The sequence below is a fragment of the Oncorhynchus tshawytscha genome, linkage group LG17, assembly GCF_018296145.1.
Source record: "Oncorhynchus tshawytscha isolate Ot180627B linkage group LG17, Otsh_v2.0, whole genome shotgun sequence".
Lineage (NCBI taxonomy): Eukaryota > Metazoa > Chordata > Actinopteri > Salmoniformes > Salmonidae > Oncorhynchus > Oncorhynchus tshawytscha.
This window is the reverse complement of record NC_056445.1, coordinates 8,213,329-8,236,899: the sequence shown is the minus strand read 5'-3', so window position 1 is coordinate 8,236,899 and position 23,571 is coordinate 8,213,329. Positions and strand designations below refer to the sequence as shown.

Here is a 23,571-nt window from a genome sequence, read left to right as displayed (position 1 = left end):
CCACGATTTAGCATGTAGGGGAAAAGACTGTAGACCATCTTTAACCAGAGGCCGACGAGCACTGGTCCGTTCTCCTTGGTGGTTTGTTTCCATTAAATGTAGTGGTTCTCTCTGTCAGACAAACCACCGGGGCTACAGTAGTGGGTCTTTGTACTTCTGTTTTCCTCTCAACTACGTGAGGCTCAGTCTCCATAAAATAGCTTTCAAATATTACCTAAAAAAATAGACGCCTATTTTTGGGAGCTGTGTAGCATGAACTGGACTGTGAAATTACTGCAGCTGATTGCAGCCCTGTTTTAACAAGAACCCCCTTCCCGAACTGGCTCACACAGACACAGATAGACACCCGTATTGGTACAAGGATACAAGCACACGCACAAACACTAAAACGGCCAGGGAGTCAACCGCTTCGACATTTCAGGATACTATAAAATCATTGAAAAGCACAAGAATAGTTAATAATACTCTGTGTGTCATCATTGCTTTATACATTTACTGAGCGGTTCGATAGATCACCTGCTGTTCCTAGCTGTACTGCTGTCATCTCCATGCCACATTAAACAGTGTGTGTTTCTCTTCTCCAGGTACGACGTCGACTCAAAGAGCGCCAACCTGTCGAAACATGTAAGTCTCTCTTCTTTCCGTGTGTGTGTGTGTGTGTGTGTGTGTGTGCGCGCACGCTTTGGGGGTTCATCCTATTGTCATTAGCACCCCCTTACTACAGCAGTTAATCTCTGTTCTGTAATGACTGGGTTTAGTATTTCATAGTGGGGTTACCTCCCCTGGGCAGCCAGTGTGTTTTAGCATAACTGTACGCTCACTCTCTCTCTCACGCACTCACTCTCTCTCACGCACTCACTCGCTCTCAGTTCCATGTGATGCACTGTGTGTTCTATTCCTTCCCTGCCCCTCGCCTGTCTATTGTCATCGCTGTGAACAAAAACAGTAATTTCATGTAAGAATGCCATCAGTCTGTCTTTGTTGACACACAATAAACCCTGATTCTTCTGTTATAATGATATTATTTTGATTTACATTTAGATATACAGAAACCGGCAGGCAGGCAGGCAGGCAGGCAGGCACACACGTCCCGGTGGGATCTATTTTGATCTTATCTGTCTTATAAAATCGAGAATAAGAGAGGCATATTACCCGCTGCAGTCTTACCACGAGGACCCTATCTGTGCCTGTCACACGCTCGGGGAATTGCTCATTCATGTGGTCCCATTCTCTCTTCTGCACACCATTCTGTTCCACTAATGTGTCTATGTCTGCTAGCTCCCCCCAAGGAGTTTGAGTTCTGTACTTTTGCCTTGGACACCTGTTCCGAGATTTAATTAAAATAAGTTGAATGGAAATAGTCCTAGAGCAAGAGTCGCATGTGTGCAGGCTTTCATACCAGCCCAACTCTAACACACCTGACGCTCCCCATCCAACCTGACATAGCTTGAGAGGATTTGCAGAGAAGAATGAGAGTATCTTCCCAAAAACAGGTGTGCCAAGCTTGTAGCATCATACACAAGAAGACTCGAGGCACCACACTACCAGGTCTCTGACCTCCTCCCTATAGGCTGTCTCATCGTTGTCGGTCATCAGGCCTACCACCGTTGTGTGGTCAGCAAACTTAATGATGGTATTGGAGTCATGAAAGCAGGGGACTAAGCACGCACCCCCAAGGGGCTCCCGTGTTGAGGATCAGGTTGCCAGATGTGTTGTTGAGGATTCAGTTGCAGAGCGAGGTGTTTAGTCCCAGGGTCCTTAGATTAGTGATGAGCTTTGAGGGCACTATGGTGTTGAATGCTGAGCTGTAGTCAATGAACAGCATTCTCACATAGGTATTCATTTTGTCCAGGTGGGAAAGGGAGCTGTGTAGTGCAATAGAGATTGCGTCATCTGTGGATCTGTTGGGGCGATAGGCATATTGGAGTGGGTCCAGGGTTTCTGAGATTATGGTATTGATGTGAGCCATGACCAGCCTTTCAAAGCACTTCATGGCTACAGACCTGAGTGCAACAGGTCGGTAGTCATTTAGGCAGGTTACCTTAGTGTTCTTGGGCACAGGGACTATGGTGGTCTGCTTAAAACATGTAGATATTACAGATTCAGTCAGGGACGGGTTGAATATGTCAGTGAAGACACTTGCCAGTTGGCCAGCGCATGCTCGGAGTACACGTCCTGGTAAACCGTCTGGCCCTGTGACCTTTTTAATATCGGCCTGTTTAAAGGTTTTACTCATATCGGCTACAGAGAGCGTGATCACAGTCGTCCGGAACAGCTGGTGCTCTCATGCACGCTTCCGTGTTGCTTGCATAGAATTAATTTAGCTCGTCTGGTAGTCTCATGTCACTGGGCAGCTCACTGTTGGGTTTTCCTTTTGTAGTCCGTAATAGCCACATCTGACGAGCGTCAGAGCCAGTGTAGTAGGATTCAATCTTGGTCCTCTATTGACTCTTTGCATCTTTGATGGTTCATCGGAGGGCATAGTGGGAATTCTTAAGGGCGTCCGGGTTAGTGTCCCGCTCCTTGAAAGAGGCAGCTCTACCTTTTAGCTCAGTGCAGATGTTGCCTGTAATCCATGGTTTCTGGTTCGGGTATATACGTACGGTCGCTGTGGGGACAATGTCATCGATGCACTTATTGATGAAGTCGGTGACTCGTCGTATACTCCTCAATGCCATCGGATGAATCCCAGAACATATTCCAGTCTGTGCTAGAAAAACATTCCTGTAGCTTAGCATCTGCATTATCTGACCAAACAGCCATGCACACAGCCATGCAATGTCCATAGACCGCCAAGTGCCGAAGCGCAAAAGATCCTCTGTCCTCGGTTGCAACACTCACTTCCGATTTCCAAACTGCCTCTGAAGCAACATCAGTACACTAACTGTTCGTCGGGAGCTTCATGAAATGGTTTCCATGGCCGAGCAGCCGCCCACAAGCCTAAGATCATCACCGTGCACAAGCCAAGCATCGGCTGGAGTAGTGTAAAGCTAGGCACCATTGGACTCTGGAGCAGTGGAAATGTGTTCTCTGGCAGTCCAATGGACGTATCTGGGTTTGGCGGATGCCAGGAGAACGCTACCTGCCCCAATACATAGTGCTAACTGTGAAGTTTAGTGAAGGGAAATCTTAATGCTACAGCATACAATGACATTCTAGAATATTCTTTGCTTCCAAATTTGTGGCACCAGTTTGGGGAAAGCCCTTCTCTGTTTCACCATGACAATGCCCCAGTGCACAAAGTGAGGTCCATACAGAAAGGGTTTGTCGAGATCGGTGTGGAGGACCTTGACTGGCCTGCACAGGGGGCATTGTCGGACACCTTGGGATGAATTGGAACGCCGACTGCGAGCCAGGCCTAATCGCTCAACATTGTGGCTGAATGGAAGCAAGTCCCCACAGCAATGTTCCAATATCTAGTGGAAAACCTTCCCAGAAGAGTAGAGGCTGTTGTAGCAGCAAAGGGGGACCAACTTCATATTAATGCCCATGATTTTGGAATGAGATGTTCGATGAGCCGGTGTCCACATACTTTTTGTCATGTAGTGTCCTTCTGTATATATAGTGTAGAAGGATAGATATATAGTTAGATATACATGCTAGGAAGTTGGCAAAGTTAGCATGATATAATTTCCATTATAAGCTGGGTGGTTCGAGCCCTGAATGCTGATTGGCTGACAGCCGTGGTATATCAGACCGTATACCTAGGGTATGACAAAACACTTATTTTTACTGCTCTAATTACGTTGGTAAACAGTTTCTAATAGCAATAAGGCACCTCTGGGTTTTGTGATGTATGACCAATATACCATGGCTGTATCCAGGCACTCCGCGTTGCGTGATGCGTAAGAACAGCCCTTAGCTGGGGTATATTGGCCATATACCACACCGCTTCTGGCCTTATTGCTTAAATAACACATGAAAATGCACTTACTTAAACTCAGGTGCGCACAACAAAAGGACACATGTAAATGGGAACAAACTACATTTATAGCTGAGGAAGGGAGAGGAATGGTGATTGTCAGAATGAGTTTAGTTGTGGTGAGTTGGCAGTAGAGGGGGCATGTTCAGAAGTTAATTAGAAAGTTAACTTTCTAATTAATGAATGACATAACCCTTCAGAAAACCATCCATACCAATCAGGATTTGTGATGCTGCCTTTCTAAACCACCTAATATTGCTAAGTATGGTCTCGAAGGACAATGATTACATTGGACTGACTGGACTGAAAGCGTTATCCCAATATTCTCCTACATTATCCTGCCATTATCTTACCTAATGATCACAATTTTTATTTTATTTAACCTTTATTTAACCAGGTAGGCTAGTTGAGAACAAGTTCTCATTTACAACTGCGACCTGGTCAAGATGAAGCAAAGCAGTGCGACACAAACAACAGAGTTACACATGGAATAAACAAACATACAGTCAATAACACAATAGAAAAAATCTATATACTGTGTGTGCAAATGAGGTAAGATAAGGGAGGTAAAGGCAATAAATCGGCCATAGTGGTGAAATAATTACAATTTAGCAATTAAACACGAGTGATAGATGTGCAGAAGATGAATGTGCAAGTAGAAATACTGGGGTGCAAAGGAGCAAAAATGTTTTTTAAAAATTATTAACAGTATGGGGATGTGGTAGTTGGATGGGCTGTTTACAGATGGGCTATGTACAGGTGCAATGATCTGTGAGCTGCTTTGACAGCTGGTGCTTAAAGTTAGTGATTTTTGTAATTCATTGCAGTCATTGGCAGCAGAGAACTGGAAGGAAAGGCAGCCAAAGAGTAATTGGCTTTGGGGGTGACCAGTGAGATATACCTGCTGGAGCGCGTGCTACAGGTGGGTGCTGCTATGGTGACCAGTGAGCTGAGATAAGGCAGGGCTTTACCTAGCAAAGACTTATAGATGACCTGGAGCCAGTGGGTTTGGCGACGAATATGAAGCGAGGGCCTGCCAACGAGAGCATACAGGTCACAGAGGTGGGTAGTACATGGGGCTTTGGTGACAAATGGATGGCACTGTGATAGACTGCATCCAATTTGCTGTGTAGAGTGTTGGAGGCTATTTTGTAAATGACATCGCCGAAGTCCAGGATGTCAATTGTACGAGGGTATGTTTGGCAGCATGAGTGAAGGATGCTTTGTTGAGAAATAGGAATTAGATTCAGATTTTGGATTGTAGATGTTTCATGTGGGGAAGCACTCTGGAAGGAGAGTTTACAGTCTAACAAGACACATAGGTATTTGTAGTTGTCCACATGTTCTAAGTCAGAACCGTCCAGAGTAGTAATGCTGGATGGGCGAGCAGGTGCAGGCAGCGATCGGTTGAAGAGCATGCATTTAGTTTTACTTGCATTTAAGAGCAGTTGAAGGCCACGGAAGGAGAGTTGTATGGCATTGAAGCTTGTCTGGAGGTTAGTTAACACCGTGTCCAAAGAAGGGCCAGAAGTATACAGAATGATGTCATCTGTGTGGAGGTGGATCAGAGAATCACCAGCAGCAAGATCGACATCATTAATGTATATAGAGAAAAGAGTCGGCCCGAGAATTGAACCCTGTGGCACCCCCATAGAGACTGCCAGAGGTCCAGACAACAGGCCCTCCGATTTGACACTCTGTCTGAGAAGTAGTTGGTGAAACAGGTGAGGCAGTCATTTGAGAAACCAAGGCTCTTGAGTCTACCGATAAGAATGTGGTGATTGACAGAGTCGAAAGCCTTGGCCAGGTCGATGAATACAGCTGCACAGTATTGTCTCTTATCGATGGTGGTTATGATATCGTTTAGGACCTTGTGGCTGAGGTGCAGCCATGACCAGCTTGGAAACAAGATTGCATAGCGGAAAAGGTACAGTGGGATTCGAAATGGTCAGTGATCTGTTTGTTAACTTGGCTTTTGAAGACCTTTTAGAAAGACAGGGTAGGATAGATATAGGTCTGTAGCAGTTTGGGTCTAGAGTGTCTCCCCCTTTGAAGAGGGGGAAGACCACGGCAGCTTTCCAATCTTTGCGGTTCTCAGACGATATGAAAGAGGTTGAACAGGCTAGTAATAGGGGTTACAACAATTTTGGCGGATAATTTTAGAGAGAGTCCAGATTTTGCAGCTCTTTCGGAACATCAGCTGTCTGGATTTGGGTGAAGGAGAAATGGGGAGGATTGGGCAACTTGCTGTGCGGGGTGCAGCGCTGCCAACAGGTTTAGGGGTAGCCAGGTGAAAAGCATGGCCAGCCATGAAAAAATGCTTCTTGAAATTCTCAATTATCGTTGATTTATCGGTGGTGACAGTGTTTCCTAGCCTCAGTGCAGTGGGCAGCTGGGAGGAGGGTCTCTTATTCTCCATGGACTTTACAGTGTCCCAGAACTTTTTAGAGTTTGTGCTACTGGATGTAAATTTCTGTTTGAAAAAGCTAGCCCTTGCTTTCCTAACTGCCTGTGTATATTGGTCCCTAACCTCCCTGAAAAGTTGCATATTGCGGGGACTATTCGATGCTAATGCTGTACGCCACGGGATGTTTTTGTGCTGGTCAAGGGCAGTCCGGTCTGGAGAGAACCAAGGGCTATATCTGTTCCTGGTTCTACATTTTTTGAATGGGGCATGCTTATTTAAGATGGTGAGGAAAGCACTTTTTTTTAAAGAATAACCAGGCGTCCTCTACTGACAGAATGAGGTCAATATCCTTCCAGGATACCCGGGCTACCATAAGCTCAGCCTGCTATTAGCTAAATGTTCATGTTCCTCCTATCACTTTATACTAGGATTGACTAGATTCATATAGCATTGCTTTCCCTGTCCTATCTTATCTTAGTCACATTTCACCATTTGCTCTGTCCTGTGTTTGCTTTGGCAAATTGGGAAAACTAGTCTGCCCACATTGCAGGGAAATCTCATATTCCGATTAGACTTTGTTTGGCAAACAACCGCTTAAGGATAAAGGTCATTAGAGAAACAAACCATGAGAATGAGTTATTACATGTTTGACCTTAAGGGATACCTTTTCTGTTATTTGTACAGGCTTCATATGTTGGCTTGTCACATGGCTTGTCACATGGCTTGTCACATGATGTGTGTCATGCAAAGCTGTATTATGTGGCTGATAATCTGTTGGGTCTGTTGTTTTAGACTAGTATTCTAACAATGTGCACCTAGTGAGCAGTGTGTTATATTTTCCATGGTGAAAGGATAAAATGGGGAGTGGTCACTGTGATGTGGGCCAATCACCTTTGCCTTTGGATGGCAAACACAATTCAGTGTGGGGAGTACAAGAGATGCTTCTCTACCTGTTGGTGTTGGTACTATAGCCCATATCCCCTGATCCACTGCCTGTCCTGTTTGTTTAAAACACGTTGCAGTTACAACCAGGGACCCTAGCACACACACACACACACACACACACACACACACACACACACTTAGTCACCAGGCTTTTCTCACTGGTCCTCCATTGTGGAACTGTCTCCCCCAATTTCACAGACGTTCACTCTGGACGCAACGTAATTCTCTCTCCTTCCCTCTGCCCCCGCTCTCTCCTTCCATCCCCGATCAGGCATAAAAACGGGATGAAATCAATAATCTCCGACTGGGAATGACACACTTGGCCGTTTTTAGAGGCTGCTTAGCCAGCCCTGGCCATCCCCCTGGGGAAATCCACTGGAGATAAACCTTTACTGTTTTAACATTTGAGAGGCAGATAGACAAATACTTTGTCTAGGCTTGATTGAGTTTCCTTGGCTAAATGGAATCAGTAGAATAGTCCTAAAACGGATCATTTGCTAACCCAGGCAGGCTAGAGCAAATGCTTAAAATATTTAAAATAGTATTTGAACCCAGGTCTTGCTGCTGGAGCACGCTGGATATAACTGGGCTATAAAGTGTGTAGGGATTATACAGCACACACTAATTATAGTAGATATTGTGGTCAGAGGAGACTACAGTGAGATTCCATTGTTGGTGTTTTTCCAGACACTGGCTAAAAGAATCACAAGTGTTCTCCCTCCCTCCAACATTGACATTAATACAATGAATCACATGTCATGTTTCATCAAGAGTATTCTATGCGCACTATTGGATGGGAGTCCGCTTTGTGTGGATGTGTGCACCCATGCATGTGCGCGTGCGTGTGTATGTGTCTCCTATATCTTCCACTTCACCAGAATGTGCCCAAATATATAAACTCGTATGTCTCTATTTCTGTAGGACTTCCTTGGCCAGGCGTTCTGTACGTTGGGAGAGGTGGTGGGATCGCTGGGCAGCCGCATGAAGAAACCTCTCGTGTAAGTAACTCGGTTCCTCCATTTTATACCAATTAACTCTAACCTCTGACCCCTATTATACAGTTTCAATCTAACCTCCAGCCTCCATGCTATACAACATCACTACGCTCGCATCTCAAACCCATAGACAGTATGGTCCTTTGTAGCTCAGTTGGTAGAGCATGGCACCAGGAGAGTGGGTTTATTTCTTGCGACCAATTGTATGTTAAAGGTATACATACATGACTGTAAGTCGCTTTGGATAAAAATGTCTGCTAAATGGCGTAATTGGCAACAAAATACAAATGATTCTATATGCAGGCTAACCCTGACCCAGTTCTTATGGTATTCACTCACCTGACCATTTATAGAATTTACACCCACACACACAATTATAACTGGTTTACCATTCTACATCATCACTTTAACCCTGACCCCTGATCTACTTCTCATGGCTGTCACTCACCTGTCATTTACTCTGACATATTTACATCCACACACACACAATCACTTGCGCATATTTATTGTGGACATCTCAGTCTTTGACACACCAGACACAAGACCGTGTGGGATGTCCAGGAAATGTGTATTATTATTGACACATCTCAGTTCATTGTCATGACCTGAAGACAAAAATACCAATAAACACATAAACACTCCCATGTATACAGTGCCTTCCGAAAGTGTTCATACCCCTTGACCTTTTCCACATTTTGTTGTGTTACAGCCTGAATTTAAAATGGGTTCAATTGAGATTTTGTGTCACTGGCCTCCACACGGTACCCCACAATGTCAAAGGGGAATTATGTTTTTAGAAATGTTTTTACAAATGAATTAAAAATGAAAAGCTGAAATGTCTCGAGTCAGTAAGTATTCAATCCCTTTGTTATGACAAGCCTAAATAAGTTCAGGAGTAAAAATGTGCTTAACAAGTCACATAGGAAGTTGCTTGGACTGTGTGCAGTAATCGTGTTTAGCATGATTTCAGAATGGCTACCTCATCTCTGTACCCCCACACATACAATTATCTGTAAGGTCCCTCAGTCAGGCAGTGAATTTCAAACAGATTACACCACAAAGACCAGGGAGGTTTTCCAATGCCTCACAAAGAAGGGCAACTATTGGTAGATAGGTAAAAAATAAAGCAGACATTCAATATCCCTTTGAGCATGGTGAAGTTATTTATTAGACTTTGGATGGTGTATCAGTACGCCCAGTCACTACAAAGATGCAGGCATCCTTTCTAACTCAGTTGCCGTAGAGGAAGGAAACCTCTCAGTTATTTCACCAATGGTGACTTTAAAACAAAGTGTAATGGCTGTGATAAAACAAAACTGAGAATGGATCAACATTGTAGTTACTCCACAATACTAACCTAATTGATAGAGTGAAGAGAAGGAAGCCTGTACAGAAAAAAATATTCCCAAACATGCATCCTGTTTGCAATAAGGCACTAAAGTAATACTTCAAAAATGTGGCAACGCAATTCACTTTTTGTCCGGATTACAAAGTCTTATGTTTGTAATCCAATACAACACATTACTGAATACCCCTCTCCATATTTTTAAGCATAGTGGTGGCTGTATCATGTTATGGGTATGCTTGTAATCGTTACAAGCATTTTTCAGGATAAAAAACAAAAGTAATGGCGCTAAGCAAAGGCAAAATCCTAGAGGAAAACCTGGTTCAGTCTGCTGTCCACCAGATGAATTCAGGTTTCAGCAGGACAATAACCTACAAAAAACACAAGGCCAAATCTACACTGGAGTTGCTTACCAAGAAGATAGTATTTTCCTGAGTGGCCGAATTACACTTTTGACTTAACGCTGCTTGAAAATCTATGGCAAGACCTGAAAATAGTTGTCTAGCAATAATAGGCAAATGTTGCACAATCCAGGTCTTCAGTGTGTGACAGGTTAGTACAGTGGTGAACCTATAGGTCTTTAGTGTGTGACAGGTTAGTACAGTGGTGAACCTATAGGTCTTCAGTGTGACAGGTTAATACAGTAGTGAACCTATAGGTCTTCAGTGTGTGACAGTGATGAACCTATAGGTCTTCAGTGTGTGACAGGATAGTACAGTGGTGAACCTATAGGTCTTCAGTGTGTGACAGGTTAGTACAGTGGTGAACCTATAGGTCTTCAGTGTGTGACAGGTTAGTACAGTGGTGAACCTATAGGTCTTCAGTGTGTGACAGTGGTGAACCTATAGACCTTCAGTGTGTGACAGGTTTGTGATTCTGAAAGTACAGCAACCGTAATACCATCACACTCATGTAGGAGAGTGCACATTTGTAAAACACACAGGGCCAGTGGTGTTGTGGAGGGTATATGCAGGTACTGTATAAGCCTCTTCCCACTTTGCCCACTGAGAAAAATGTGTATACTGATGCATATCTAATTATTGTAGTGGAGGTATATGACTAATCAATTATTTAGTAGAATAGAGAGATCATGCACAAAGTAGTCTACACAATCGCAGAGCACGTGAAATATATTCTCATGCGTGCTGCACACAGCCTCGTTTCAGCGGAATATAATCTGCGGACAGCAGGAGTGTGCAGCACTCTGCTGGTTTTGGCATCGAGCAGCTTATAGAATAATGATATCGGTAGCCGGTAGGGTAGGAAAGACTTTTCAACTGATGATATCTACCAGTAAATGCTAACTAAGGCAACAATGGCTATGCAAACCAGGTATTGAAAAAAATGTAGTCCTCAGTGTTTGTTACTTGGCTATTTGTGATGTGCAATTGTCATCATGCGCTGTTTGCATCAGGGGCGTAGACATGGGTGGGCCTGGGTGGACACAGGTCCAACCACTGGGGAGCCAGGCCCTGACAAGCTCACCCAATCAGAATGATATGGTTTAAGCATTGTTGTGGACTTAGAGCATCAAATTTGTGCCTTTTTACTATAATAATCCAAATTTCATTTTTCACACAGGGTGCCTTTCCTTCGCCGGGCGTGATTTTAAAGGATAAGCAGTCTATACACTCAGACATAATTAGCCAACCATTAAGCATTTCCCAATCAAAGTGTACAACTATTACTTCCCATTGCAAAAACATTTTAGGTTTAGCACACAGTAACTGGTGACCTAAAGTTTAAAGTGGAACTGACGGCGTTTTAACTACTTTGCAGATATGAAACAAACAGACAATCATAATATCAGTAGAAAATCTGATAGTTAATCTCCATTGGAGATGCACTGTTTCAATTTCAATGACTCAATATTCTGGACAAAAACTGACGAATGTAAGGCTGGGAATGTCAATACAATCAAACTATAAAGGGCGAGGATCACGTAAGTCATAACGTGGCTAATAGGCTAGTGTATCTGTATTCGTAGCAAGCTAGAAACACGGAGCCTAACATTTGCTAGCTAGCTGCCAGGAGGATGCCGTGTCATGCCATTGGAGGAGTGGGTGAATGACTGATCTTTTTCCCCTCATAATATTTTTCAGTGGCTATAAACAGCTAGAGATGCAGGTGTCATTTGGTTATCTAGCAAGAACTTGAACGACTGTTATCCAGTTAGCATACCCTTTGCATTCGCAAATTCACTATGGCTATCTACTCAGATTTCAGAGCACTCTTGTCTGGGTGTGCCAGAGCGCAGAACAGCTAATGAATTTACAAACACGCAACACCCGACGAATATGACCGGTGTCAGTAAACGTAGGCAAAAAAAAAAAGTAATAGTTAGTCAAGAACGCTCTCGGTAACATGTAAACAGCTTAACCAGCTCTGCTATGGTGAGTAGAATGGCCAGAATGAGGTGTTCTCTCAATTTTGTCTGGAAGTAGCCAACTCCCATGGTGTTGACATATTTGCAGAAATCCATTCAAGTGTATTTTGTGGCTTTTGACGAATGCATTCTAATGATCAATTATTTCCAATACATCAGATTCTTCATAGTATTTTATTTGGGGGGGGGGGCAGTTTCAAATAATGGGAGGGTTATGACCCCCCCACACACCCCGCAAGTTCTGCGCCTGGCACACATACACACACGTGTACAAACTTCATGTATTGTGCAGTTCTATAGTCTCGCTTTCAAAACATCACATGCACTTTTGAAGAATCTATACTCTTGCTTCAAGCTCAGATCAGCTGCCTGAAAGCAATTTCTTGGCATCTCTTCAAATGGGTATGTCTTTATAATAGGATTTGCCAGTTGAAGAGAGCTGTGATGAGCTGGAATTAAAATAATTAACAAAGGCCAATCTGGCAACCCCCTGTGGGTGCTCCACGCTCTTCACCGCACGGCCTGCTCATATCAGAGTGCTACTCTTGGTCTCATTTCAAACCACACACGCATGCATGCTCACATGAACACACACACATACACACACATGCCTGTAACATACGTGTTATTATTAGTAATACAATAAAAATACTATAATTATTACAACATAGCATTAATTTCATTTTACAGGTGGGGGAGGAGAGGTTGTACGTAAGCTGACACACACACACACATTCCCCTGTCACCTCTTGGATAGCAATCACCATGGTGATAGTCATTTCAGTAAACTTGTAGATACTGTGTTGTATTGGCCCTTTCAGAGACCTTTCAAAAGTGCAAAACACTGTCAGTAAATCCCTCTGTCAATGTTCTTATTCACGCATTATCCCTTATCAGTAATGAGTTAAAACTTTTTTAATTCAGCGCTATTATTTTATGGTGTTGTTCTAGACCACCAAGTGCTAACAGTCAGTATCTAGATAATGTGAATGAAATGCTTGATGGTATGTGATATAAACAGAGAGGTCTTCTTTCTTTGGGAACTGAATATTGACTGGTTTTCTTCAAGCTGCCTGCTCAAGGAAGCTTATAACGGTAACCAGTGCCTGTAATATGGTTCAGGCTATTAATCAACCTACCAGGGTGTTTACAAACACTACAGGAACAAGATCATCCACATGTATTGATCATAATTTTAATACTTTAAAACTTTGTTCTAAAGCTGTATCCGTAGCCATTGGATACTCACTGATACACCATTGGCTATATCCTGGGTAGCGTCCCACCTCGCCAACAGCCAGTGAAAGTGCAGGGCGCAAAATTCAAAACAAAAATCTCATAATTAAAATTCCTCAAGCATACAAGCATTTTACACAATTTTAACAATAAAATTCTCATTAATCCAGCAACAGTGTCTGATTTCAAAAAGGCTTTACAGCAAAAGCACCACAACCAATGATGTTAGGTCACCGCCAAGTCACAGAAAAACACAGCCATTTTTCCAGCCAAAAAGAGGGGTCACAAAAAGCACAAATAGAGATAAAATGAATCACTAACCTTTTGATGATCTTAATCAGATGACACTCATAGGACTTCATGTTACACAATACATGCATGTTCGCTAAAGTGCATATTTATATCAAAAAATCTAATTTTACATTGGCTCGTTACGCTCAGTAGTTCTAAAATATGCGGTGATTGTGCAGAGAGCCACATCAATTTACAGAAATACACATCATAAATGTTGATTAAAAATACAAGTGTTATACATGGAATTAGAGATATACTTCTCCTTAATGCAACCACGGTGTCAGATTTTTTAAAAATGTTACGGAAAAACCAAAACCAAAACCATAAACCAAAAACAATAATCTGAGTACAGCGTTCAGACAACAAAGCAGCCAAAAAGATATCCGCCATATTGTGTAGTCAACATTAGTCAGAAATAGCATTATAGATATTCACTTACCTTTGATGATCTTCATCAGAATGCACTCCCAGGAATCTCAGTTCCACAATAAATGTTTGATTTGTTTGATAAATTATTAACTTTATGTCCAAATTGCTTCTTTTGTTAGAGCGTTTGGTAAACAAATCCAAACGCGCATTCAGGTCCAGCCGAACGTCAGACGAAAAGTTCAAAAAGTTATATTACAGGTCGTAGAAACTTGTCAAACTAAGTATAGAATCAATCTTTAGGATGTTTTTATCATAAATCTTCAATAATGTTCCAACCGTAGAAAAGCAATGGAACAAGAGGTAACTCTCTCGTGACCGCGCCTCACGAGCCTGTGGCACTCTGCCAGACACCTGGCTCAGTCCCCTCTCATTCGCCCCCACTTCACAGTAGAAGCCTCAAACAAAGTTCTAAAGACTGTTGACATCTAGTGGAAGCCTATGGAATTGCATAACGACCCCATTTACACTCTATATTGGAATGGCAAAGAGTTTAAAAACTACAAACCTCAGATTTCCCAGTTCCTGGTTGGATTTTTCTCAGGTTTTTGCCTGCCATATGAGTTCTGCTATACTCACAAACATCATTCAAACAGTTTTAGAAACTTCAGAGTGTTTCTATCCAAATCTACTAATAATATGCATATATTAGCTTCTGGGCCTTGAGTAGCAGGCAGTTTACTCTGGGCACGCTTTTCATCCGAACGTGAAAATACTGCCCCCTATCCCAAACAGGTTAAATCGTTAACACACACATGGACGCAGCGGTCTAAGGCACTGCATCTCAGTGCAAGATGCGTCACTACAGTCCCTGGTTCGAATCCAGGCTCTATCACATCTGGCCGTGATTGGGCGTCCCATAGGAAGAATTTGTTCTTAAGTGACTTGCCAAGTTAAATAAAGGTTACACACACACGCACACACAGTGCTGGTCATAAAAAAAGCTAGCTAGCTCATGGATGCAAACAATGTTCTTCCCCAAAAACATAGCAAAATGACATCTGTTTCAGTAGCTATATAGTTAGCTAGCTAGTTAGCTAGCTAACTATATAGCTAGGTGTCATCTAAAATAACCCTAATTTATAAGAGTTCTTATTTTATTAATGGTGGTCGGGCCCATCTATGTGAAGCTAGCCACAATAAGGATTAGCCACAATAGTGGACTTTGCAGCTAGCCTACAAAATAAAAGTATGTCATTTTCAGTGACGCAAATGAATACAAATGGTAGAATTATGCCATAATTGAATAGATCATGCTAAATGAGGTTGGAATGTGGTTATATATAAAATCAACAAAAGACAATTTGTTAATTTGACAAAAATCTGTTGAAATCACACTGGATGTATTATACTTTAGAATTGCATTGGGGGCATACTTATTTCATTGTACAGCCTTACCTATGGATTGTGGATCAATGACATGGTGTATCGGTCTACTTAGTGACGCCCAGAGAACATTAGCGTCGTAGCTCTTATTGCGGGACTCTGAAACAACTGTGAATTGAGCCACATTTATTGTCAACCTATGTGTATTGAACACTATTCCAGAGGAAAAACAATACTGCGTGGATGTTGGAGTCTGATACCTCTGAGGACGTTGGGAAAAGATATCTTGGGCATTGAGTAGACTGATGCACCATTTCATTGATCCCCAATCCTTAGGTAAAGCTGTACAGTGCAGTATGAATGTCAATACACACAATATGTAACGTGAAGTCATATTCAGGTCCTGCAGGCTCTAGTTTTAGCTTATCTTGATTATTGTCCAGTCATATGGTCAAGTGCTGCGAAGAAGGACCTAGTCACTCGTAGGCTCAGTTACTGGTATACTTTTATTTACAAAGCCATTTTGGGTTTACTACCTTGTTATTTGGGCATTTTTATTGTTCAGAAATGTGGTGGGTACTCTCTTCGTTCACTGGACTTTATCCTGCTAACTGTTCCAAATGTCCGAACTGAATTTGGTAAAAGAGCTTTTATGTACTCTGCGCCATCGTCTTGGAAAGCCTTACAAAATACTTTTAAACTGGAAGAACTTGTCCCGATTGGTATTTTTATATCACTGATGAATAATCTTGAGACTGATTCCCTGACCTGTCAATGTTTTTAATTTGCTGTTTTTGATTTTGTTATACTGTTGTGAATTCTATGGTTTTTACTAGATTTACTTGTAGTTGTTTGTCTTTAATGTTTGTGATGACTTGGTGCTGCCTATCTTGGCCAGGATGCTCTTGAAAAAGAGATTTTAAATCTCAATGAGCCCTTCCTGGTTAAATAAAAACCAAAATAAGCTACAGCTGGCTCAGAAAATAGCGGCACATTTGCTTTTGCTAAAAGTTGAGCAAAGACTGACTGCATTTGCTTCTTGTTTTTATAAGCAACAATGTATTGGAAATTCCAAATTGTTTGCGTAGTCATCTTACACAGAGCTCTGACACACACACTTCTGATTCAGTCATAGTCGATATTTGATGGATAGGTAATTATCATAATTCTGAATAAAATATGCTGTATGCATGCATTAGATAATACAGCACAAAGCTATTTAGGTACATGTACAGTTATCGATTGTTTACTTTGCTTTAATAATAGTAATAATCACTGATAGAGAGAGCGAGAACGGGTGAGAGACCGGTGACAAAGTCCAGGGATATGTGAGACCAGGGACGATGAGGAACAGGCAGAGGTTGAAGGAGACCAGCCAGAGCTTGCCGGGGAATCGTGTTCGGCGCACAGATCGTGCATGTGGCGACAACCGCAGAGACGTCAGGAACCATGGTATGCCACCAAAAGGGAGAGAAAATGTTCCACCAGAGTACTCGCTCCTACCGGTGAGCCTGTTTTTTTTTGTGGACATGTGGCCACGAAATGACCAGTAGTCCCACAATACAAGTCTTCGTGTGAAGCCTGTATAGCTGTCCGGCTAGGGACAGCCTAGCTCTGCCTAGTTGTATCAGCTCGGGAAGAGGTGAATTGGCAGACTTTGGAGACTCTCGGGGGAACTCGGGTAGCCTCTGGTTCTCTCGGCAACGGAGCCGTCAGGGACTTCCGGGATGTCTCGGAGGCGAGTTGGAAGCCTTGGACGGGCGAGAGAAATCGAACCGCCTCTCCTTCCTTCGCTCCCGTATTCGCACATCGATCCGAATGGTCAAGGCAATGAGCAAGTCGAGAGCCGTCGGTGTTTCCCGGGCTGCAAGCTCGTCCTTTACTTCCTCTGAAACTCCATGCAGGAACATGTCGAACAGCGATTCTGGATTCCAGGCACTCTTAGTTGCCAACGTGCGGAAATCCACTGCATAGTCCGCCACACTGCGGAAGTCTTGCTGGAGAAACTTCCGGGCAGCCTCTCTCCCGGACGATGCAGCATCAAACTTTCTTCACCTCCGCCACGAACTCCTCCAGACTGAAGCAAATGGCTGACTGTTGTTCCCATACTGCCGTAGCCCAGGCGAGAGCCCTCCCGGACATCAGCGTGATGAGGTACGCCATCTTAGAGTCATCCAAGGGGAAGGAGGAGGGCTGCAGCTCAATGATGAGGGAACACTGAGCGAGAAAAGCCCAACAGGTGCCAAACTCTCTATTCAAGTGTTCCGGGGGAGGTGAGCAGGGTTCTCATCCTATGATATCACAAGAGCCCTAGTGCTCCCAGGTCAATAAAGTTTTGAAATAAAGAAGGGATAAATGGGTAAACAGTAAAACCTTGGATAAGTACACACCCTGGATAGGAAGCTCAATAATCTACTACTCAAACAGTGTATTGAAGGTATTTCAAGAATAAATGTGAATACTTTAGCTATTTCTACTCAATTATCCCTCAATTAACAAACCGCTCCCCTCTTCAGTTTTTTGTTAAATTGAAAACAGCTCTAGAGTTAAGTTAATTCTGCCAGAGCATTTTGCATGCCATTTCCATAATATTATCAATAAAATCTCTTTCCCCTGCACAGGTAGTATTAATTTAATACAGGACATGATGTTGTAGGAGACTAGAAAAAAGTTATGTGGCTTTAATATAGACTGCTGTTGTGAGAAGGAGGGAGAGACAGAGACCGCAGCAATACCCTTTTCAAACTGCTGAGCCAAGCCAAGCTGTACTCTGCTGGCCTTGTTACTAAAATACCTACATTGCTGGAACTGTGCTTGGAAAGATGTTTGAGGTTGTAGTAGTAGTGAGGACAGAAAATAATGTCTGCCTGAGTATTTGTTGAGCGTACCCGGCTCCACCTAGGGGGCGAAAGGGGGCCTCAGTTTAAATTAGTGCCCCCAACCTTTTAATTTGATGTACCTATATAAAAATAGCAAAAAAGTACAAGTGACAAGACAGGTTTGTGCTCCCCCCGCTAAAAAGATATAGCAGCTGTGCCGTGTCAGCACAATGGCCAGAGCGTGCCGCTGTGTGTGTAGTCAATCAAATGTATTTATGAAGTCATTTTTGCATCAGCTGATGTCACAAGTTCTGTTCAGAAATACAGCATAAAACCTCAAACAGCAAGCAATGTAGGTGTAGAAGTATGGTGGCTAGGAAAAACTCCCTAAAAAGGCAGGAACCAGGCTCTGAGGGGTGGCCAGTCCTCTTCTGGCTGTGCTGGGTGGAAATAATAACAGTACGTGGCCAAGATGTTCAAACGTTCATAGATGACCTGCAGGGTCAGATCATAATCACTGGTTGTAGAGGGTGCAACAGGTCAGCACCTCCAGGAGTAAATGTCAGTTGGCTTTTCATAGCCGATCATTCAGAGTTAGAGACAGCAGGTGCGGTAGAGAGGGTGTCCAAAACAAGGTAGCACGTGCAGTGAACAGGTCAGGGCTCCATAGTGTATACAGAACAGTTGAAACTGGAGCAGCAGCATTATCAGATGGACTGGGGAAGGCAAGGAGTCATCAGGCCAGGTAGTCCTGAGACTATGGAAAGGCACTGGGGCGGTGGAAAGCCACTGGGGAAGTTAGGTATGACTAGGGCTGTTGCGTGGACCGTATTACCGCCACACCGGAGGTCACGTGTCATGAAGGCAGTCAAATTCCATGTGACTGTTTAGTCACGGTAATTAGGCTTCTTCTAGCTCTGATGCTGTCATTAGTAGCCCAATGGTAGTCAGCACTTTAATGGTACTCAGCACTTTATTGTCCCTCTAATCACTCTGACATCAATGCAAATGTAATCGAAAGTCAAATCAAACACTTCATGAGCTCATGTTGCGGAACATTTCCGTAGGCTATGCAATTGCTTGAGAAAACAAAGTGATGGCCTCTACTAAAAAGAGGAGGATCCCATCAGCTTTCTATTGGCTAGGCCTACTGTATTTATTTATTTCTCAACTTTCCTAATATTAAGCACATTGCTTATATTTACAACAGGAGGGTAGCTTACCTGGCTGGCATGAAAATGAACCACGAGAAAAGCATCCTCCATCTGCTATTTAAGTACATAGATGACATGTATTTTTTTCCTGCTGCCCCATTTCGATATAGGTGCATGATAATGGTCCATTCGACATCAAAACAAATTTCACACATACAGTGCCCGTCAAAAGTTGACACACCTACTCATTCAAGGGTTTTCTTTATTTTTTACTATTTTCTACATTGAAGAATAATCGTGAAGACATCAAAACTAGGAAATAACACATATGGAATCACGTACTAACCAAAAAATGGTTCAATAAATCAAAATGTTTTCTATATTTGAGATTCTTCAAAGTAGCCACCCTTTGCCTTGATGACAGCTTTGCACACTCTTGGCATTCCCTCAACCAGCATCACGAGGTATTCACCTGGAATGCATTTCATTTAGCAGGTGTGCCTTGTTAAAAGTTAATTTGTGGCATTTCGTTCCTTCTTAATGCATTGAGACAGTCAGTTGTGTTGTGATAAGGTAGGGGTGGTATATAGAAGATAGCCCTATTTGGTAAAACACCAAGTCCATATTATGGAAAGAACAGCACAAATAAGTAAAGAGAGATGACAGTCCATCATTACTTTAAGACATGAAGATCAGTCAAGACGGAAAATGTCAAGAACTTTGAAAGTTTTTTCAACTGCAGTAGCAAAAACCATCATGATGTAACTGGTTCTCATGAGGACCGCCACAGGAAAGGAAGACCCAGTTACCTCTGTTGCTGAGAATAAGTTCATGATAGTTACCAGCCTCAGAAATTGCACCCCAAATAAATGCTTCAGAGTTCAAGCAACAGACACATCTCAACATCAACTGTTCAGAGGAGACTGCGCAAATCAGGCCTTCATGGTCAAATTACTGCAAAGAAACCATGACTAAAGGACATCAATAAGAAGAAGAGACTTGGCCTCCCGGGTGGCGCAGTGGTTATTTTTGACATGCGTTTTTCTGGATTTTTTTTGTTGTAATTCTGTCTCTCACTGTTCAAGTAAACCTACCATTAAAATTATAGACTGATCATTTCTTTGTCAGTGGGCAAACGTACAAAATCAGAAGGGGATGAAATACTTTTTTCCCTCACTGTATGTGGGAACTCCTTCAAGACTGTTGGAAAAGCATTCCTCATGAAGCTGGTTGAGAGAATGCCAGGACTGTGCAAAGCTGTCATCAAGGTAAAGGTTGGCTACTTTGAAGAATCTAAAATATAAAACATATTTTGATTTGTTTAACACTTTTTTGGTTACTACATGATTCCATATGTGTTATTTCATAGTTTTGATGTATTCACTATAAAGAAAAATCCTGGAATGAGTAGGTGTGTCCAAACTTGACTGGTATTGTATATTTGTAAGTATTACCGCCATCTTTGAAACACCAGCTCTGTGTAAATACATCCAAAACTTATTTGCACCTCTACCTGTCTGCCTCCTGCTGAATTTTTGTCCATACTACTGCTAGAAGGCCCCTATTGTATGCGGCAGAGGTAGGCTACAGATGTCGAGCCATCCTGTCACTTCAAAAGCACACAATTATCTTGACCTCTGAGTCTCTGCATTTGTACTTTATTGTGGTTTGCTTGATATAAGCAGAATTCAATATAATTACCCTTGCCGATTTCAACTGCCCCCTTAGTCACTTTATCCTGTCGCAGGGTCTGGTCTCCAGAGAATAAGACCCTCATTGTGTTGAGCTGAATCAGGGAAAGTAGCTCAACTGTGTTAATATGACAGTGTCTTTGTAATATTGAATAGGGCTAACTGTCTCCGTTAAAAATGCCAGCCTTTCCAAGGCCTCACCTGCGTATCTCTACTGGGGGTGAAAAGAATAGAATACACACTGTACATTGATTTCCCTGGCTCAGGATGTGTTGTCTAATGATAATTGTTATTCCCTTCAGGCCTCTCGTCTCTCCAAGGGGGAAGGGGAAGATAATTGCAGGCGCATCGTATGCTAATACCCCCCCCCCCCCAGTAACGCCACAGGTTGCTACGATTCTGCTTCTCTCTCTCCTGACCCTGATTGCAAATCCATGTGTCTTGATTAGAAGTTTTCGAAGTGTTGATTCTGAATACACACAGACCAAGGAGGGGGTGGTGAAGGAGAACGAAAGAGAACGCGAGATAAAGGAGAGAGCGAGAGAAGGGGAAGGATAGAGGAGATGAGAAAAGAATATACTTTTATGAGCAGAAGAGAGGTGAATGTGACTGTGAGAGCATTTACTTCTTAAGGTGTTTTATGATGATTCATTTTCACATATTCCATTAGAACCACTTAAGGATCTGCCCCTTTTTTTCCCAATGTTCACCTAAAATGACATACACAAATCTAACTGCCTGTAACTCAGGCCCTGAAGCAAGGAAATGCATATTCTTAGTACTATTTGAAAGGAAACACTTTGAAGTTTGTGGAAATGTGAAAAGAATGTAGGAGAATGTAACACAATAGATCTGGTAAAAAGATAATACAAAGAAATAAACCAACCGCTCTTTGGGTATTTTTTTGTGCTATGATCTTTGAAATGCAAGAGAAAGGCCATAATGTGTTATTCCAGCCCAGGTGGCCACTGAGGGCAGCAGCATACAGTGGGGCAAAAAAGTATTTAGTCAGCCACCAATTGTGCAAGTTCTCCCACTTAAAAAGATGAGAGAGGCCTATAATTTTCATCATTGGTACACTTGAACTATGACAGACAAAATGAGAAAAAATAATCCAGAACATAACATTGTAGGATTTTTAATGAATGTATTTGCAAATTATGGTGGAAAATAAGTATTTGGTCAATAACAAAAGTTTATCTCAATACTTTGTTATATACCCTTTGTTGGCAATGACAGAGGTCAAACGTTTTCTGTAAGTCTTCACAAGGTTTTCACACACTGTTGCTGGTATTTTGGCCCCACTGTATATGGATCTGTGCCATTCACTTTGAACTGTACTGTTTTTACAGCATGAGCAGATGCACTTGTTTTGTGATCAAAGCGAGAGCTGCATGTAGCGACGTGTGCACATTTGTTCATATCCTTTGCTAGTGAGTTATTAACCCAGTTCTAGATCATTTGTAGTTAGCAATGGGGGAGTACATTGGCTGCTACTGTAGTCTGAACGATAGAAAATGAAATGGAATGCATTTTCTCCATTGTTTTTTATGGTAGGCCACTCTGGTAATTTTATTTAAACATTTTATTTCACCTTTATTTAACCAGGTAGGCTAGTTGAGAACAAGTTCTCATTTACAACTGCGACCTGGCCAAGATAAAGCAAAGCTTTACCTAATGTAAGCCTACATTAGGATCAAATAGCCACAGTAGCCTACTTGACCACTGTTAAAACTAACTTAGTGGGTACCAAATATTGAATTGTAAAAGCCTGTTATATATTAAATAAAGTGTCCTTTTAATATAGATCACATGTACAATTCAATAAATCCGCATTTTGACATGTCACAGTTGTGTTCTGTGGGTATCACTGAGAAGGCTGATGACCCAAGGCCATAGGTAAGCCTGTATTTTGCAATATGAATGTCAACACACACAGTAGGTTGACTGGTGAGCTAATGTGACTGTCAAAGTCCTGCAATAAGATTATTTACTAATATTTGTGTAAACTCTTCACAGTTGTGTTCTTTGCGTGTCACTGAGTAGGCTGATATTCCATTTCACGGACCCAATATCCAAAGGTAAGGATGTACGTTGCAATGTGAATGTCAATATGCACAATGGGCTGGATAGTGAGGTGATTCCCCACAGTTAAAGTCCCACATTAAGAGCTTCGACGCTAATATTTGTGTAAACTCTTCATAGTTGGGTTCTGTGGGTATCACTGAGTAGGCTGATACCCCATTTCATGAAACCTGTCTTTTTGTGGACTGCATTCTTGCTTTACCTGCACTAACCCTATGCCTCCCCCATTATTAAATAGATTTGGCCCTATCCCTGCCACCTCCAAATGCCTGTTGGTACAGTAGGCCTTGCCAACCAACCCAGGAGGAGCTCTGTGTGCGAGTCCTCAGATGGCCATGGTCTTGTTTACTTGTTTGATCTATAGTCTGACTGACCCACTGAATTAGAAGTGATGGGACGGAGCTTTGTTTAGCCTACTGTGTGGCCCCCTCATCAGTACACATTCACAGTCACCCGAACAAAGAGACTGCAGCGTGTGTCTTCTGGTGCAGCTCTGGTCTGCTTGCTTGCGCATGCGTGTGTTGGCACCAAGGCAAGAAA

General features: G+C 42.5%; 1 protein-coding gene across 3 annotated transcripts in view; it reads left to right on the top strand.

Moving 5' to 3' along the window:
* LOC112216784 (copine-8) overlaps positions 1-23,571 on the top strand; it is a 116,450-nt gene that overhangs the window by 55,154 nt on the left and 37,725 nt on the right. For all 3 annotated transcript variants that reach the window (XM_042300065.1, XM_042300064.1, XM_042300063.1), the window contains 2 exons: positions 585-624; positions 8,196-8,272. In XM_042300065.1, coding sequence (XP_042155999.1) covers positions 585-624; positions 8,196-8,272 — 117 coding nt within the window. The remainder of the gene's footprint in view (positions 1-584; positions 625-8,195; positions 8,273-23,571) is intronic.